This window comes from Panthera onca, chromosome C1 (assembly GCF_046562875.1).
Source record: "Panthera onca isolate mPanOnc1 chromosome C1, mPanOnc1 haplotype 2, whole genome shotgun sequence".
Taxonomy (NCBI): domain Eukaryota; kingdom Metazoa; phylum Chordata; class Mammalia; order Carnivora; family Felidae; genus Panthera; species Panthera onca.
This window is the reverse complement of record NC_138346.1, coordinates 179,232,026-179,250,907: the sequence shown is the minus strand read 5'-3', so window position 1 is coordinate 179,250,907 and position 18,882 is coordinate 179,232,026. Positions and strand designations below refer to the sequence as shown.

General features: G+C 44.5%; 1 protein-coding gene across 2 annotated transcripts; it reads left to right on the top strand.

Moving 5' to 3' along the window:
• The first annotated feature begins 2,529 nt into the window (after positions 1–2,529).
• SHISAL2A (shisa like 2A) lies at positions 2,530–18,839 on the top strand. 2 transcript variants are annotated; one of them, XM_060625747.3, is made up of 3 exons: positions 2,530–3,317; positions 8,676–8,815; positions 18,450–18,839. In XM_060625747.3, exons 1-3 carry the CDS (start codon positions 3,136–3,138, stop codon positions 18,716–18,718), a joined length of 591 nt encoding a protein of 196 aa, XP_060481730.1. In that variant the 5' UTR covers positions 2,530–3,135; the 3' UTR covers positions 18,719–18,839. The 2 variants fall into 2 exon arrangements, with proteins under 2 accessions (XP_060481730.1, XP_060481731.1); XM_060625748.3 differs by having other exon boundaries at positions 2,802–3,317; positions 18,465–18,832.
• Positions 18,840–18,882: the final 43 nt, after the last annotated feature.

Below are 18,882 nucleotides of genomic sequence, written 5' to 3'. Positions count from 1 at the left end.
GAACCCTTGGATAAACAGACACGTTGATCATGTTTATTAATGCCGGGGCCATTGACTGCTGTGTGACATTGGGTTTGTTATTTCTCAGGGGCACAATCATCCCTGCTTGGCTCATCCCACAGGGTTGTTGGGAGGAACAAATTAATTCTTGGCTGGAAAAGTTTTCTGGAAACTGTTGGCAGCTTCACAATTTTCCCAAAAGTCAGAATACAGTCCTTTTTACCTTTCAGTTAAACCTCTCTCCTTTCCACAGGATTCCACTCCACCCCCTTTACTTTCCATCTGATAAATAAAGAGGTCAAAGTGCACCTTCATTAGGGTATGCCATCCAGCTCCCAGTTTGCAGAGATCCATAGCTCAGTGGAAATGTTTTCTGGGGGATAATAACGATTCCCTCCAGTTTTCATATTTGACCTTATAGTGACCCTTGAGGACACTACCCCTTCCAAAATTATTCTTCTGTCCTTCAGATGGTGACCCCTCTGTGGCCATGGTCCCTACATTTCCCCTTTCACTGCTCTGTCCTATGATCATCTGTGTGACTCCCCCACCATACTGTGTGTTTCTCAAGGGCAGACCCAGATCTGACCCCCTCAGGGATTCCAGTGTTCAGGTCAAAAGCATGGCACACAGGGGCACCTGGGTGGCTTAGCCGGTTAAGCATCCGACTTCAGCTCAGGTCATGATCTTGTGGTTCGTGGGTTTGAGCCCCGCGTTGGGCTCTGTGCTGACAGTTCAGAGCCTGGAACCTGCTTCAGATTCTGTGTCGCCCTCTCTCTCTGGCACTCCCCCACTTGCCCTCTGTCTCTCTCCCTCTCAAAAATAAATAAACATTAAAAAGCATGGCACACATTAGCGTCTTAGAAGCTGGCCTAGATGAAGAAAGGTGACCTGAAACACAGAAAAACCAGGGAAGGAGTAGAGCTAGGGCTTGAACCCAGGTCACCTGATGCCCATGATATATCCCCCATATACCCAAAGCAAGGGATGGAGGAACTGAGGAGTTTCAAGGCATCACAATAACTATTTCCTCCTCTACCCACTCCTGTGAAAAATGAAAAGAGCTAAAGATCTTGTAATCTTGAGTTAGCCCCTGCCCATCTGTCCAGTGGGAGGTGTCAGATTCAGTGGCTTTCAAGCCTTTTTGACCTGATTCAAAGTAAGAAATGCATTTTACATTGTGATCTGGTCTATAATGCATACATACATACATAACTGAAAGAGACATTTTATGAAAGAACACTTAGTTTTACTATCTGCAGTGCACTTTTTCTATTCTGTTCAATTATTATTATTTTTAAAAAAAATTTTTTTTTAACGTTTATTTATTTTTGAGACAGAGAGAGAGAGAGAGAGAGAGCATGAACGGGGGAGGGTCAGAGAAAGAAGGAGACACAGAATCTGAAACAGGCTCCAGGCTCTGAGCAGTCAGCACAGAGCCCGATGCGGGGCTCGAACCCACGGACCGCGAGATCATGACCTAAGCCGAAGTCGGATGCTTAACCGACTGAGCCACCCAGGCGCCCCTTATTATTATTTTTTAAAGCTTGCTGTGATTCAGTAACTGGTTGCATGCCCCACAAGTCTTTTTCAACCCCAATACCCCGTGTCTAGCTGAATGGGCATGATCCGCATATAAGATGGGACAGCTAAAGCTCAGGAGTCTCTAGTCCTGGATCAGTGTGATTGGGCAAAGCTGTGTAACTCTCAGAGCCTCAGTTTCCCCAGTGTACCCTGAGAGGACAGACAGGCAATTCCTAAGGGCCACATATGGCTCCTTCAGTCTGTGGTCCCCTGATCCTAGTGAGAATGCTGCTCTTGTAATCTATAAATAACTTCTGAGAGTAGAAAGGTGTGTTGGCTTTGCTTCCTGGCAGGGGTGGGGGTGGGAGGGTTGGGGGGGTGGAATTATAATTTGGGACATTGTGTAGCTCCCCTGTCCTAGGCCAGCATGGCAAGGAGTCTGATCAGGGTGTGAACAAGTCAGTACATAAATGAGCTGCTCAAGGAAGGCAGAGACAGGCAAGGAAGTCAGAGGATGAAGATATTTAAAAGTCCACTGGAGGGGCACCTGGGTGGCTCAGTCAGTTAAGTGTTGGACTTTGGCTCAGGTCATAAATCTTGTGCTTCATAGGTTCCAGCCCCCCCTCGGTTCTGTGCTGACAGTATGGGGCCTGGAGCCTGCTTTGGGTTCTGTGTCTCCCTCTCTCTCTGCTCCTCCCCTGCTCGCTCTGTCTCTCTCTCTCAAAAATGAATAAACCAAAATGATTTTTTTTTTTTTTTTTTAAAGTCCACTGGAAAAGAGGCGCACTGGAAAAGAACAAGGGCTTGGGGACTAGACAGACCCAGGTTAAAATCTCAGGGCTTGAGGACTGGGGGAAACGACCTCTCTGGCGCTTAGCTCTCATTTATAAAATGGGTTTGAAAATCTCTGGCCCTCTGGGTTGGTGTGACGGTTAAGTAGTGTACGAATCATCCCATACTGACGCTACTGAGGGGTCGCGGAGGCGCGCACTAGCCTGGAACTGCCCTGAAACTGCCGGCGTCGAGCACAGTGCCCAGCACCAGGCGGCTGCCCAAGCGCCAAGTGTGGAATCCACGGCGGTGGTTTCCATGCCCACCCTGCCACCCTGGACTTGTGTTGTCTGAGCACCCAGCACCCCCGTGCATAACCTGGGAACGCAGCAGGGCGGGTAGGGGAAGTGCGGGCACAGACCCGCGCCCAGGAGACTCCCCCGAGCTGCTCCCACCTCCCGGCTCCGCCGGTCGCCCTCCCATCCGGCCCCCCTAACCCCCGCCCCGCGCTAGCGCTCGGGCTCCGGGTCCCGCCCCGCTTCCAGCCGCTCTCCACTCCCACCGCTCCTCCGCCCTCCTCCTCCCTCTCCTCTTCCTCCTCCACGCCCCCTCCCGTTGCGCCCGTCCGCGTACCAGGCTGCCTCTCTGGGTCCTCGGGGAGTCTAGAGCTCTAACCGCTGCGTTTCCGCGCCTCTCGCCGCGTCTCTCTCTGTCTCGCTGCTTCTCTCCGTTTCTTTCTCCCTCAGTCTCTGTCTTTTCTCAGGCTCGGTGCTGTCTCCGTTCGTCCCTCGCCCAGCCGTCTGGTGGCCCGAGGTGGCAGCGGGCCCGGCGCGGGGCGCGATGAGCGGCGCCTGCACGAGCTACGTGAGCGCCGAGCAGGAGGTGGTGCGTGGCTTCAGCTGCCCGCGGCCGGGGGGCGAGGCGGCCGCCGTCTTCTGCTGCGGCTTCCGCGACCACAAGTACTGCTGCGACGACCCGCACAGCTTCTTTCCCTACGAGCACAGCTACATGTGGTGGCTCAGGTACCGGCGGGCCGTGGCCCTAACCCCAGCTAGAACCCCACTCCAGCCCTAGCCCCTTCGCCGCACCCTCGGCCCAGCGGGGGCTAAACCCTGAGCCCTCACCCAAATGCCCACCCCAGCATCAGCATGGACCCCACCGGCCCTTTAGCCCCTCAGGCCCAATCCTGACCTTTGCTCTCATCCCGTCACCAACCCAACTCCCTCAGTAACCTCTTCCCCCATTCAGATCTAAGCTTGAACCTCACCCCAACTCCATCCCTACTCCCAACGTCATACTCCACCACCCTCAAACCAGCCCCAGATTACATACCAACCCTCTTCCTGACACCACACTCTCTTCTCCCACAATCACTGGAAACCCAAACTCCACCCTCATTCAAATGCAAACCAGGGTCCCCATCCTAACATCAGCTCGACATCATCCCTGACTTTACCCACTCCGCAATACTGATCACCAGACCCAACCTCCCCCTGAATCCTCCAGGCAACCCACCTCAGCTCTTCTTCCCAACCCTGACTCCAAACATGGTCCAGCCCTACACCCAGACCTCAGCCCCAATCCTACTCCTCATCTCATACTATATCCCTAGTCAATCCCAGCCCAGTCCAGGTTCAACTTTCTTCCCCCTCATATTTACTTATTCTTTCAGCTACCCCTTACTGAGCACTTAGTTGTGCCAGGCCCTGGAGTGGGTACTGGGGATGTACTCCACTCCCGAGCTAAGGCAGAAGACCAAGGAATTAGAGATGCCTCCAAGTTCATCAGTGGCACAATGCTACAGCAGAAGCCAGCTCAGGCTATATTAATAGAAGTATAATTTGGGTGGATTCCCACTCGCAGGACCTTAGTTTCCCTGCCTGTTCAGGGGAGGGGATGGGTAGGACAGCACTGACATTCCTGGAGCCTAAGTGTGGTGCTGAGAGGGCAACGGGTCTCAGTGTCTCTCTGTCTCTAAAGGCCTCACCCAGAAAATAGGACGTGATCCTGAGCCTGCTCTGGAAAACAGACATCAGCAAAAATGGCGTGGGCCATCTCAGTAGATAGTGATTTTTTCTGTTCCTGCAGGTATGTGACCGGAGGCTGCATACCCTCTGGGTGGGAAAGGACAGTCTGCTGCAGAACCCATTCTGAGCCTCTGTCTTTGCATCTTTCAAATGAAGAGCATGATAAATGATTGCCCCAATTTCTGACTTGGACCAAATGAGATAGAGGTGAAATCAACTTGGCATATGCCACTGACAATTACAGATACCACTTTTTCTAGACCGATTAATCTATAATTCTGAAACCATTTTCAGATGGCCAAGTTTTCTGATCCTGCACATTTGGCTGCTGTCTGTAACCTGAAGAATTATACTAATTTATTCTCTATTCCCCCATATATTCATTCATTCCTTATAGCCTTTGCTTTGTGCCTGGTGCAATGCTAGGCAATAGTGACACAGAAATCAATTATTCCCTGCCCCCGAGGAGCTCATAGTCCATTCAGAGAGATATGTCATGCACCTAGAGTATAACAATGGAGGATTTGCTGAAGACTGAGTGTACTTAGCACTGAGCTGGGTGCTGAAATATGGCAGTGCTGACCTCCCTTTGAGGTATAGAGACAGTATAGAACTTTGGGGATGGTTAGAAGGCTGTCCAAACCTTGGCTCTGCCACTTAATAGCTATGTGAATTAGGGCAATTACCTCTGAGTGGTATTTTTTTTTAAGTTTGTTTGTTTGTTTGTTTGTTTATTTATTTATTTATTTATTTATAATCTCTACATCCAACATGGGGCTCGAACTCATGACCCCAAGTCACACACGGCTCTGACTGAGCCAGCCAGGCGCCCCTCTGAGTCTCTTTTTTCATCTTCAAAATAGCAATAGGAATACCTATCTCGTTGAATTTTTGTGAGGATTTAGTGAAATAAAATAATGCAGGTGGGAGTGACTAATACATATTGCAGATGTTCAGTAAAAGGAGGTTTCTTTCCCTGGTTCATAGGTAGGGAAAGTGAAGCTTGGAGTATCGAAGTGAATTGTCCAAGACCATCTAGCAATGTATTGGCAGACTGAGGTTTAAAGAACAGTACCTAGGATCAACCGAGAGTTAGATGAATTCACACATTCACAACCCTGGCACATCTTTTCTCCAGTTTACAGATGAGAAAACTTGCAAGGAGCTGAGTTCCTATCTGGGAATGCCCTAGTGAGAGCAAGTGGCAGAGCTGGGATGAAAACTCAGGCCTGTCTGGCCCCACGACCAGGTCTGTCCTGTGGCACAACTGTTTAAATCTAGCCTGGCTTTCTCATAACCTGCTCTACTCAGATCATTTGAAAAGATACTCACTGACCCTCCAATTCTGTGACCTCAAGAGCAGTTGAAAGGTTTAGCGTGCAGGGCTGACTCTTCCTAGGCTTGGACATAATGTGGTTCATAAACATCACAGACAGTTGCAAAGTGGAGGAGAGGAACTGAGGGTCCCCAGGACATCTAGGTAATCAGTGTACTCTAACCCCTGAAACAACCCTCTGGTGTGCTCCACACAGCCCTACCATAGCAGGGTGGAGACCTTGTTCGGCTCTGGACTCCATTTGGCCTTTTTCATGAAAGTTGGCCCTCAAAAACATAAAAATCTCCAGGTAAACAACTGTTTCCTTGTATAGTGCTCAAGGAGAATTGCTGTCTTTAAAAGTGTGTCTCAGGAAGTGAAGACTCCCTGTGGAGAAGCAGCTGGTGCTATCACATGTCTGGTCCACTTTCCAAACACCTTCTATCAGTAGCTCCATTTTTTTTTTTTTTTTTTTTTTTAACCAGAATGTGAGCCAAAAGGCAGCAGCCTTGCAGCAGGACAGAACTGGGTGTCAGGCACTGGATATACACCACCTCATTTAATCTTTGTGGACACCTGGTGAGAAAGGAACCTTTACAAATAAAGAAAATGAAGGTCAAGAGATGCAGGACTTTGCAGTTTACATGTGACAGAACCCAGATGTGAACTTAGAACTGCCCGGCTCAAAAACCCTACCAAATGTTAGACTACCCCTCCAATTCTTTCCTAGAGGACACAGTGTGATCTTTCAGACTTGTAGATCTGTGAAATCCTGCAAGGCTAGCAGCTCTTCAGCTTCCCACCCAGGGCAGGAAACTCCAACTTCATTGAAAAGTGTGCTTATCCAGGTGTTCTTCACAAACCTGTGCAATAATAGAGAGCTTACCACCTCTTGAGGCAGTGCATTCACCTGGGGACAATGCTAATCATTTGAAGTTCATCTTACACCAAGCACAGATTTCCCCCTTAGAGCTTCCCCTGGCATTCCTGACTCTATCCTTGGGGGCAGGTTCCTCTGTTCCCAGACAGCCCATCAGGGACAGTGCCCGCTCCCTAACTGACTGCTAATCTAGGATGTATTCCCCCAGCTCTCTCACCCATTCTTCAAAGGGCCCTACTTTTATTTATTTATTTATTTATTTATTTATAAAATATTTTTAATGTTTATTTTTGACAGAGAGAGACAGAGCATGAGCAGAGGAGGGGCAGAGAGAGAGGGAGACACAGAATCTGAAGCAGGCTCCAGGCTCTGAGCTGTCAGCACAGAGCCCGACGCGGGGCCTGAACTCACAGGCCGCGAGATCATGACCTGAGCTGAAGTCGGACACTCAACCGACTGAACCACCCAGGCGCCCCAGGACCCTACTTTTAGAGGTGGCCACAGATGTCCCATGGAAAGTATAGGGTCCCAACTGGAGCACAAGCCTTCCTTATAAACAGTGAGCATATCTCAAAAGAGGAAATAATGTTTAATTAAAGTACTTATGAGAACCAAAAGGTACTGCATGTTCACTGTGGAAAATGTGGAAGGGACAAGAGAAACAAAAAAGGAAAGAAATCATGGGAGATCAGGTGTCTTAGCTTAGATTGCCCCCAAAGACTCAGATACAAGAATTTGAGGTCAAGTAGTTTATATGGAGAGGCATCCTAGAAAACATCGGTAGACGGTGGGGGAGAGAGGCGGGGAAGGGTAGAAGCAAACAATGGTGTGTCACCACTGAGGGTCACAGGAGCTTCAACCTGCTGAACTCTGCCAGCCATTGCAGAAATTATACCTCAGAGTCATCCCACCTGAGGACCAGGAATTATATACCAGTTTATATACCAGGGTATATAGGGAATATATGCCAGGGAATCTGTATACCAGGGTATTTATATACCAATTTCTGTCAGTCACTGGTTGTGTGCTGATGGGAGAAGGGAGGCATTAATTTTCCTGTACTTATGACCTGCTTGATGTACAGACGAAGACTGTTCTGGCCCAAGAAAGCTTTCAGGCAAAAGGATGCAGATGCTGGCATTTGAAACTCTGGCCAGAATATTCTATAATTATAAGACCAAATGGGACATAGACAGGACATCCACAGCCTGCGCTACACCCAGAGAGAGCCTGTTAGCAATTTGATGTATTTCTACCCGACCTTACAGATGTATAATTATGTAAATGTTTATGTTTATTTAAGTTGGCATTATGCTATATGTTTAGTAGTGTGTCCTAGTCTTTTCACTTAACATTTTCCCATCAGAATTTATTCTTGACCTTAAATAATATTTGAAAATATGTTTTTAATGGCTCTATATGATTCCACTGCAGGGTGTTCAATAATTTATTTAGCCAGGGGCACCGGGGTGGCTCAGTCTATTAAGTGTCCGACTCTTGGTTTCACGTCGGGTCATGATCTCATGGCTTGTGGGTTCGAGCCCCGCATCTCAAGAGCAGAGCCTGCTTGGGATTCTCTCTCTCTCCCTCTCTCTGCCCCTCCTCCCCTCCCCCAAAATAAATAAATAAACTTAAAAGTAATAATTGACTAAATAATTTAGCCATGGTGAGGTGAAGGAACAGCAGTGAGGAGATATTCTAGATGTGGAATCCACACCAGTGCAATGACCCACTGGAGGGTGGGTCAGAAATTACTTTGAGTCTGGAAGGACCGCTGATTTTTAACTAAGGCTTACTCTTTGTCTTGATTTTTTAAGAAACAGCATCGTGGGGAGGGCTCTTTAAGACCATCTCCAGCTCCCTGGGGTGGAAGCAGGTTGAAGAAAGTAGGGAGGGAAGGCGAACAGAAGAAGGGGAATACATACTGAGTCCCAACTACGTGGTTGCACTGAAGCATGTCATGTTACATGGATGGTGAGTACTTGGCGTATAGCTAATGCTCTTTCTCATGCTTAGGTGCAGAAAGTCTAAGACAAGTAGAGACAGAACAAAAGCTGAAGCCAGTTGATTCCTATAATATCTACAATACTTCGCATCTAACAGGCTGCCTCCCAAGTCCCTTCCTGACACTCAGCTCCCTCCTGTCTTCTCTCCCCAGTATTGGAGCCCTTGTGGGCCTGTCCATAGCAGCAGTGGTTCTCCTGGCCTTCATTGTCACTGCCTGTGTGCTCTGTTACCTGTTCATCAGCTCAAAGCCCCACACGAAGTTGGACCCAGGCTTAAGCTTACAGCCTACAGGTAAGAAATAGGCCTCAGGATTTCCGTGTATTGAACAGGCTAGCACCTTTATAGAGGGGAGATATTTAGAAGTGACGTACGAAATATTTGCTTCACGAGTGTTCCTAGAATATCCTGAAGCAGCAACACATTTTTTAAGAGGGTCATGATCTGAACATTTTCATCTGAAGCTCTTCATGTGCTCAATGTTTATCAAAATAATTTGATATAGTCAGGATTCTATTTGTCACACAAAGATTAATCCATCTTGTGGATTTGCTAAGATAATGTTTTCATTCTAGCCTTAGAAAGTGAAAACTGATTTTAATATTGTCCCAAAATAGAATTAATAAGAAAAACTGAGTTTGTTCAGAAATTAAATAGTTATTTTTCGATAATCTGAATTTTTGGACTACCCCTTCCTTCATTAGCACAGGCCATCTAGAACCTCAAAGGCCCCCTGCCCAAAAAACAGTATTGCTTTTTCATAAGTCTTTATTGCACACATTTTTACGACCTCTGCAAGGTACTATGAAAGATACAAGTCCCTACTGGCAAATGATCTTTCTGTATAGTTTGGCAAACAACACTCAAAATGAGTATTATTATCTCCACTTTACAGATGAGAGATGAGAGAATCGAGGCTAAGACAGATTAGATGACTTAACTCAAAGTGTCACAGCCAATAAATGGTAAGGGTGAGTGGATGCCTGGCTGGCTCAGTTGGTAGAGCATGTGACTTTTGATACTGGGGTCCTGAGGTCAAGCCCCACGTTAGGTGGACAGCCTACTCTAAAAAAATAAATTAAAAAAAATTTTTTAAAAGGTAAGGCTGAAATTCAGCTCATGTTTTTCTACCTTGAATCATGCTCTTCTGCCCACCCAAACGAGAGTAGATTTGAATGAGTGCTGAGTTAGCAAAGTTGTTGGTTGGGTAAAAGGAGGAAAGGCATTCCAGGTTAGAGTAAATAATGGGTAAAAGTGTGTGGGCAGTTCTGAGTAAGAGCTATGCAGTGACTGGTTCATTTATCACGGGGCCCCATAGGAAATAAGGCCAGGCAGGACCTGAGGAATTTAAGCTAAGCAAAAGCAAGGGCGGCAATTATCAGGGACGTAGAAAGGTGCGGAGTAGCTAACTTTCAGAAGAAGATAGAGGGTTTTTTCAGTTGTAAAAGATTAATTTTCCAACTTAACAACTTGTGCAACAAACAACAGCACAAGAACCCTTCTCCAATCCTGATGACAATGAATAATCCTGCTGCTGCTGAGCAATGAAAAGCAGAAGGGATGAGGGTGGAAGGATTCTTCTGGTTCCCCTTGTAGTCAGGAATATGGGAGGCAGTGGCAGGAAATAGGAAGAAAGCCCTGAGCCTAGATCCAGACAGCTCAGGGAGACCAGAGACAGCCCAGGCTTCAACTTTTCCAGAGAAAAATCAGAGAAGTTAATGAAAGGCATGAAAGAAACTATCTCATGAGATATAGCATGTATGTAGATAGGAAGGCTCAATATCATAGACATATCAGATCTTAAAAAATTAATCTATAAATAAAAATCCCAACAAAGTGTTTCATGGAATTTGTCAAATTAGTTCTAAAATTAATGTAGAAGAGTAAAGGGAGAGACTAAACAAAACAATTTTGGAAAAGAAAGAAGAGGGGCACCTGGGTGGCTCATTCAGTTGAGCATCCGACTCTTGGTTTTGGTTCAGGTCATGATCTTATGGTTCATGAGTTCAAGCCCCACATTAGGCTCTGTGCTAACAGCTTGGAGTCTGGAGCCTGCTTTAGATTCTGTGTCTCCCTCTCGCTGTGCCCCTTCCCTGCTCACACTCTGTCTCTCTCTGTCTTAAAAATAAATAAACAGTAAAAAATTAAAAAAAAAAAAAAAGGGAAAAGAAAGAGACGAGGGACTTACCCTATCAGATAACAGACATTTTAAGAAGATATATTGTCTGCTTGATATTGGCACAGCAATTGACAGACAGAATTAGCAATGCAGTGCTAATTTGTACATTTGCCCCCCAGGGACATTTGGCAATGTCTGGAGACATTTTTGGTTGTTCCAACTGGGGAAGGTATCTCTTGATAGAGACCAGGGATGCTGTTAAACATCCTACAATACAGAGGACAACACTCCACAACAAAGAGTTATGCAACCCAAAATTAAATAGTGCCAATGTTGAAAAACCCTAGATTAAAAAAGAGTCCAGAAACAGACTGATTAAAATGTAGGAATTTGAATTAAACACTTAAAAAAATTTTCTTAAATAAGGGAAAAATTGGCAAATTTGCCTTCATCAAATCCAAATAGACATGAAATAAAAATAAGATAAAAGTGGGGTGCCTGAGTGTCTCAGTCAGTTAAGCGTCCAACTCTCGGTTTTGGCTCAGGTCATGATCTCACAGTTTTGTGAGTTCAAGCCCTGTGTCAGGCTCTGCACTGGCAGCGTGCAGCCTGCTTGGGATTCTGTCTCTTCCCCTCTCTCTCTGCCCCTCCCCTGCTCATGCTCTCTCTGTCTCTCTCAAAATAAATAAATTAACTGAAAAAAATTGTTTTTAAAAAGACAAAAGACATTATAAATAACATTACAAAACAAGTGGTGGACTGCAAAGTTATTAGAAACATAAAAATAAATACACACATATAGACAATCCTCATTATTCACAGATTTGATATTTGTGAAATTGTGTACTTGCTAAAATTTGTCTGTAACCTCAAAATCAATACTTACAGTGTTTTTGAGGTCATGTGTGGATGTGGACATGTGCAGAGCAGCAAACAGTTTGAGTTGCCCATCACGCACATACCCAGCTGAGGTTAAACAAGGCTATTTGTTTGCCTTCTTGTTTTCAGCTCTCATACTGTAAACAAGTATATATTTAGTGCCATGTTTTTTGCATTTTTGTGATTTTTGTTAATTTCACTGTTTAAAATGGTCCCCAAATATAGTGCCAAAGTATTGTCTACTGTTCCTAAGCATAAGAAGGCTGCTGTGCCCTGTGGAGAAAACACATGTGTTTTAAACTTTGTTTTGGCAGGAGTTATAATGCTGTTGGTCATGAGTTCAATGTTAATGAATCAACAATGTATATTAAATAATGTGTCTTCAAACAGAAACACACACAAAGTAAATTCATGTATTGGTCAGATGACAAAACTGTTGTGACCAGAGGCTCACAGGAACCTAACCTAGCATTTCCCCAGGAGCAATGATTCAGTATTCATTAATTCAGTGTTTGTAATGACTTTATAGAATATAACTACTGCGGGGTGCCTGGGTGGCTCAGTCAGTTGAGTGTCTGACTCTTGATTTTGGCTCAGGTCATGATCTCGTGGTTGTGGCACCAAGCCCCACATCAGGATCAGCACTGACAGTACAGAGCCTGCTTGGGATTCTCTCTCTCTCACTCTCTCTCTCTCTCTCTCTCTCTCTCTCTGCCCCTCCTCTGCTTGTGCTCTCAGTCTCTCTCAAAATAAAGAAACAAATTTAAAAAAATAAATGTTAAGAAAAGAGTATAACTACTGTGAATTATGAGAATCAACTATATATAAAGTAGAGGTGAGGTTGATATCCAGAATATACAGGCACATCTTTAAACAAATGAGAAAAACATAATCTACAAAAAAAGAAATTCAAATGCTCAATACACATGAAAAGATGCTCAGCCTTACTAATAATCAGAAGAGTGCAGTTTAAGAATGATGTAACTTTTATTTATTTTTTTTTATTTAAATTTTTTTTTTTAATGTTTATTTATTTTTGAGACAGAGAGAGACAGAGCATAAACGGGGGAGGGTCAGAGAGAGGGAGACAAAGAATCTGAAACAGGCTCCAGGCTCTGAGCTGTCAGCACAGAGCCCGACGCAGGGCTCGAACTCACGGACCATGAGATCATGACCTGAGCTGAAGTCAGACGCTTAACCAACCAAGCCACCCAGGCGCCCCATGATGTAACTTTTAAAAACAATTACATTGGCGGGGCCCCTGGTTGGCTCAGTCAGAAGAGCATGTGACTCTTGATCTCGGGGTTGTGAGTTCAAGCCCCACATTGGGGGTAGAGATTACTAAAAAAATAAATAAATAAACTTAAAAAAATCAATTACACTGGCAAAAGTCCAAAAATGGATCATATTAATAGTGAGAAGTTCAGGTGCGAGGAATTGATCCTGTCATATGCTACTGGTAAGAGAATAACTTGGACAACCACTTTGTGGAGCAACTTGGCAATATCTATTGAAACTAAAAAAAAAAAATTAAAAAAAAAATATATATACACACACATCCTATACTCCATAATTCCACTGTAATTATCTGCCTTAGAGAAATAGTTGCACTAGGAGGGGCTTGTAAAGATAGATCCATGATAACTTGTTATAATTAGAAATAAACTAAATGTCCATCAGTAGAGGAATAATGAAATATGATATCACAGTTAAAAGGAATGAACTAGCTCTAAATACACTATCTCATTTGCTCTTCAAATAACTGGGCAGAGCACAGATCTCATTGCTATCCATTTTACAGATGAGGATTTTACAGACTGAGGCCCAGCGTCACCTAGTGAGTGAGTGACAGAACCAACTCAACCTCCACCCTCCTTCCTCTCCTTATCCCTGTGCCATCAAAGGGAAGTCCTCACCATGTGCCAGACACTGAAACTTTATGTGCACTCTCTCATCTAATTTTCCCAAATGGGTTAATGATTGTCACCCCTTTTACAGATGTGAACACCAGGTATTAGAGAGGTTAGATGACTGGCCCAAGGATTTACAGCTTGTAAACTGTAGAACTGGAATTCAAATACATGTGTCTTTCTGCCTCCCAAGTCCTACTCTTTCTGTGTTGCCAGGCCAGGTGTGTGAGGTGTTCCTGCTTGTGACCTGCTTCTCTTACCTCTCCTTGTTTTATCCCCCAAACCTTTCTGACTCAAAGGAGATATAGTTCATTCTTTGGCCGTGTGAATGAAAACCACCCTCCTACTTTTCACTGCTCAGCCACCAGGTAGATTATTCAGTCCCTAGGGTTTGAGGCAGTTGTGTTCTTGCTTTTTGCTTCTTCTTCTTCTTCTTTTTTTAAGATTTTATTTTTGAGTAATCTCTATACCCAATGTGGGGCTTGAACTCACAACCCTGAGATCAAGGATCACATGCTCTAACAGAGTGAGACAGCCATGCGCCCCTTGCTTATTTTTAAGATGGAAAATGCATTTCCTGACCTTTTATTAAGTGATAGCTTTCAGCTCTCTCTGCATTTTGCCCAAACTCAGCTCTTAGCTCCTCCCCTTCTTCATTAAGTGCTATGCTCTCCTTCCTCTGAATACACAGTGTTTAACCAGGAGCTTCTCATTTCTCCAGCATCTGAGACAGTTTAAAAAAAAAATTTAATGTTTATTTATTTTTGAGAGAGAGACAGAACATGAGTGGAAGAAGGGCAGAGAGAGAGGGAAACACAGAATCCAAAGTAGGCTCCAGGCTTTGAGCTGTCAGGACAGAGCCCAACACGGGGCTTGAACCCATGAAACGTGAGATCATGACGTGAACTGAAGTCAGATGCTTAACCAACTGAGCCACCCAGACACCCCATCTGCATCTGAGACAGTTTATAAGTCCACTATCTTAACATTCATCAGAGCTTTACCCTTCACAAAGAAAGACTTTTCACTTCTGTCTCCCTCTCTGGTAGGACATGTGGAGAGATCATCAGCCCCATTTTACAGCAGAAGGAACCAAGGCTTAGCCAAGGGAAGTGAATTAGCCAAGTCCACACAGCTAGTGAGCTTGTGTTGCTGAGGTATCAAGCCCAATCTCCCAGACTCTAAAGACTACGATTATTGCACTGTATCTTGGGGCCATGATATCTGACTATGGGGACACAGCAGTGTAGGGAGTGAGAACCTTCGTAAGAGCACAGTGGGAATGGACCTGAGTTTCTGAAAATAGGTTCTTTCTGCTGCTCAGGCATTCTGTACTATCCCATCACACCCACACCAATCCCATCACCCAAACTCAGGATGCAACAAAGACTGTAACTTTCTTACTCTGGTACTTTGTGAGGAACTAGCTTGATCAGAAGGGTGACTGAGTTCCTACTGTTGTGCTAGGTGCTATGCTTTAAACACCTTATCCCATTTAACCAGCTCAACTACTCTGCCAAGTGGTTATTATCAACCCTATTTTGCAGATGAGGTGAATGAGGTAAGTGTAGAGGTGATATTACAACCTAGGTACGTTTAGTAAGAGACAAAAAAAAGGGGGGGAAATGAGAGAAAAGAGTTCAATTTTCCCTCTGAAAGGTGTTGGTGGGAGATCATTAATCAGCCATTCTCATCATCCATCAGCTTGGTGTTTTCATAAAGTTAAACATACACTTACTATATGTATTAGTTTCCTACAGCCCCTGTAACAAATGACCGCAAACTTGGTGGCTTAGCATAACAGAAATGTATTAATTATCTCACATTCCAAATCAGTTTCACTGGATTGAAATCAAAGGCTCCAGGGGAGAATCTATTCCCTGCCTTGTCCAGTTTCTGGTGACTGCCAGCATTCCTTTGCTTGTAGCTGTATCACTCCAATCACACACTCTACATGTGTCTTCACATCACTCTGCATGTGTCCATCTTCCTCTGCCTTTCTCTTATAAAGGCAGTTGTGTTGGCATTTAGGGCCCACCCAGATAATTCAGGATAATATCCTCATCTCAAAACCCTTAATTCAATCACATCTGCAAAACTTTACCATATAAGGTAACATTCACAGGTTCCAGAGATTAGGACCTGATATCTTTGGGGGCCACCATTCAGCCCACTATACCATACAAATCAGCAATCACACTCCTAGGTGTTTATCCTAGAGAAATGAAAATGTATGTCTGCACAAAGCCTATACATGAATGTTCATAGCAGCTTTATTTGTAATTGATGAAAACTAGACACAACCCAGATGTCCTTCAATGAGCAGATGGTACAACTATACAATGGCACATATGCAGCCATAAAAAGGAATGCACTATTGATATGCACAACAATTAAATGGATCTCAAGGGTATTATGTCGAATAAAAAAAGCCAATCTCAAAAGGTGGTATACTATATACTTCTATTTATATAACACTTCTGGAATGACAAAATTATAGTAATGGAGAAAAGGTTGGTGGTTACCAGGAGTTAGGTTTAGGAGGAAGGTCTGACTATAAAGAGATAGCATGAAGAAGTTTTTTCTGTGGTAATTAAACAGTTCTTTATCCTGACTGTGGCAGTGATTATATAACTATGTATGTGATAAACTTTGATAGTACCATACACCAAAAAAAAAAAAAAAAAAAAAAAAAAAAAAAAAAAAGTACATATAAAAACTGGTGAAAATTGAACAGGATTTGTAGTTTAGTTCATCATATTGTATCCATGTCAGTCTCCTAGTTTTGAAGTTATTCTGTGGTTATTTAAGATTTTACCATTGGGGAAAGCTAGGTGAAGGGTAAACTGCAACTCTCTACTATTTTTGTAACTTCTTATGAGTCTTAAATTAGTTAAAAAATAGAAAGGTCAAAAGAAAACAAAGGAAATCTATTGGCTCTGTGGGTGAGAAGTCCAAAAGTCAGGTGGGCTTTCTGGATGGTTGAATAGAAGTTCACTATGTCCTTAGGCTTGTGTCTCCATCCTCTAAGATTCTCTCGGCTCTACCCTCTATTTTGTGTTGGCTTACTCCTCAGGCTGGCTTTTCTTATGGTAGTAAGTTGACTACCAGCAGTCCCTGGGGCCACTAGCTTTTTGTTTCCTTCTAGCCAGGAGAAGAAAGAGGGAACTATCCCTTCTTTCAAGGGGGAAGGTGTGAGCTCTACTCTTACTGGACCATTAAGGTCATGTGTCCAACCCTAAACCAATCACTGTGCCCAGGGAAATGCTATGCACCCATTGCCAATTTATGTGGCAAAGGAATGGGATTACCCGATTGGCTCAGACCACCCAGGCCCCACAACTGGAGCTGGGATGGGGCCAATACCACCCAAATATAATTGCTATTAACAGGTGGGAAGAGGTGGGATGTATGTTAGGTAGCCAACTCCAATGTCCAATACAACCTCCTTCTTGAAACTCACTCTTCCCTTAGTTTTGAAGGCATCATTCTTCCTGGACATCCCCCATTGATGGGTCTTTTAAACCATAGGTGTTTTCTAGACAGATAAGGTATAAAATGTCATCCCAAGCAGAAGAAATAGCATAAGCAAAAAACCAGAGATGTTAAGGAATGAAACTGTTTAGGGAACAATGAAAACCTTGGTAACCCAAAGTGTAGAATTCTTAAGGGAAGGGTGAGAGTAATGAAGCTAAAGAGAAGGGGGATTGGGCCAGTATATGAAGAGCCTTGAATACCACCCCAGGACGCAGGTAATGGGAAGACATTGAAGGCTTTTGAGAAAAAACAGTATGTGGACTCACGTGACTTTAGAAAGCTCTCTCTGGCCACAAACTAGAGGATAGATTGGAGGGGGTCTAACTGGAAGCTGTTCCACTGGTCTAGGAGGAAGAAGATGAAAGCCTGACTGAGGGTGGTGGCCTTGAAGATGTAAAGAAATGGGTGAATATGGAAGATGGTGATTGGTGGAATCTGCAGGACTCACATTTCTGGCTTGAATACTTGATACACTTTTTTTTTTTTTTTTTTTTTTTTTTTAGTAATCTCTACCTCCAACATGGGGCTCGAACCCACAACCCCAAGATCAAAAGCCACCTGCCGTACCAACTGAGCCAGCCAGGTGCCCCTGAACACTTGATGCACTTTTTATTCAAAAAAGCAGGAATGCTCAATTGTGTCAAATGCTCCTGATAAGTCAAGGGAGATAAGGATTTGTAAGTGACCATGGGATTTAGTGACAAAACATTTTGAGGCAAGTTGGGGGAAGTACCTAAGTCAATTACAGCAGAATAAGTCATGAATGGGAAATAGGGAATACTAAGGCCAAGCGAGCCTCCTTTCAAGTTCATATATAAGAAGAGGAGAGAATAAAGCAGTAGCTGAAGAGAGTCGTGAATCTATTCTTAAAGAAGAGAATAATGTATCTTCTAAATTTTTCCAGCACTTCTCTGCATGCTAGCTATGTAGTCAGACTGTATCTTCATCTATAAAATGAGTTTTCAGTAGTACCTATCTTATGGGTTTATGGTCAAGGTCAAGTCTTCATTTTTCCTAACAATTGTTTATTGTCCTTCTCCCCGAGTAGACTTTAACTTCATTAGAAACACTGATAGCTCGGGGCGCCTGGGTGGCTCAGTCGGTTAAGTGTCCGACTTCGGCTCAGGTCATGATCTCACGGTGCGTGAGTTTGAGCCCCGCGTCAGGCTCTGTGCTGACAGCCCAGAGTCTGGAGCCTGCTTCGGATTCTGTGTCTCCCTCTCTCTCTGCCCCTCCCCTGTTCATGCTCTGCCTCTCTCTGTCTCAAAAATAAATAAACGTTAAAAAAAAATTAAAAAAAAAAAAAAACACTGATAGCTCCTAGTGAATGATGTAGTATGTTGTTAATAAATATTTGTTAAGCAAATGATGAATTTAAGACTATAAGCACAGTCCTACCCCAGGTAAGCACTCAGGGAAGTTAGCCAGGGTGTATGGGACCGTGGGGGAGGAAGGTCTGCATGAGGAAACCCCATACCTTCAGCCTGCTGTTTTCCAGACCCCAAGGAGGAGGCACCCCCTGACTGCCAAGGTGGGAATACAGGCAATTTGATGGAAGTGCCAGGAGTGAGCGCTCTTGGGCAGAATCACCCTTTCCTGAACCCACGGCTGGACTGCATTGAGGAGCAGGCTATGGACCCCAAGTGCTTTCTCCAGCACTGCTTCATGGCCACAGTGACTGTCAGCAACATTCCAGGCAGCCCTGAGGAGGCCCCTGTCCCAAATCTAGACCCATGTGGACCAGCCCCATAAACATCGAATAAATGTCTCTACATCATCCTTTTCTGGAGCCTCTTTTCCATGAAAGGTGGGGGTGGGGATGATCAAAGGGACCTTGGAGCCCGGTGGGATACATGAGGGCTTTCCCCAGAAATCCCACCCAGGCCTTGCTTTGCACCCATTTATATTGCTGTGCC

Coding starts and splice junctions, on each gene's coding strand:
- SHISAL2A (XM_060625747.3), top strand. CDS start 3,136: ATGAGCGGCGCCTGCACGAGCTACGTGAGCGCCGAGCAGGAGGTGGTG. Junction 3,318..8,675: donor AGCTACATGTGGTGGCTCAG/GTACCGGCGGGC, acceptor TTCTCTCCCCAG/TATTGGAGCCCTTGTGGGCC. Junction 8,816..18,449: donor CTTAAGCTTACAGCCTACAG/GTAAGAAATAGG, acceptor CCATACCTTCAG/CCTGCTGTTTTCCAGACCCC.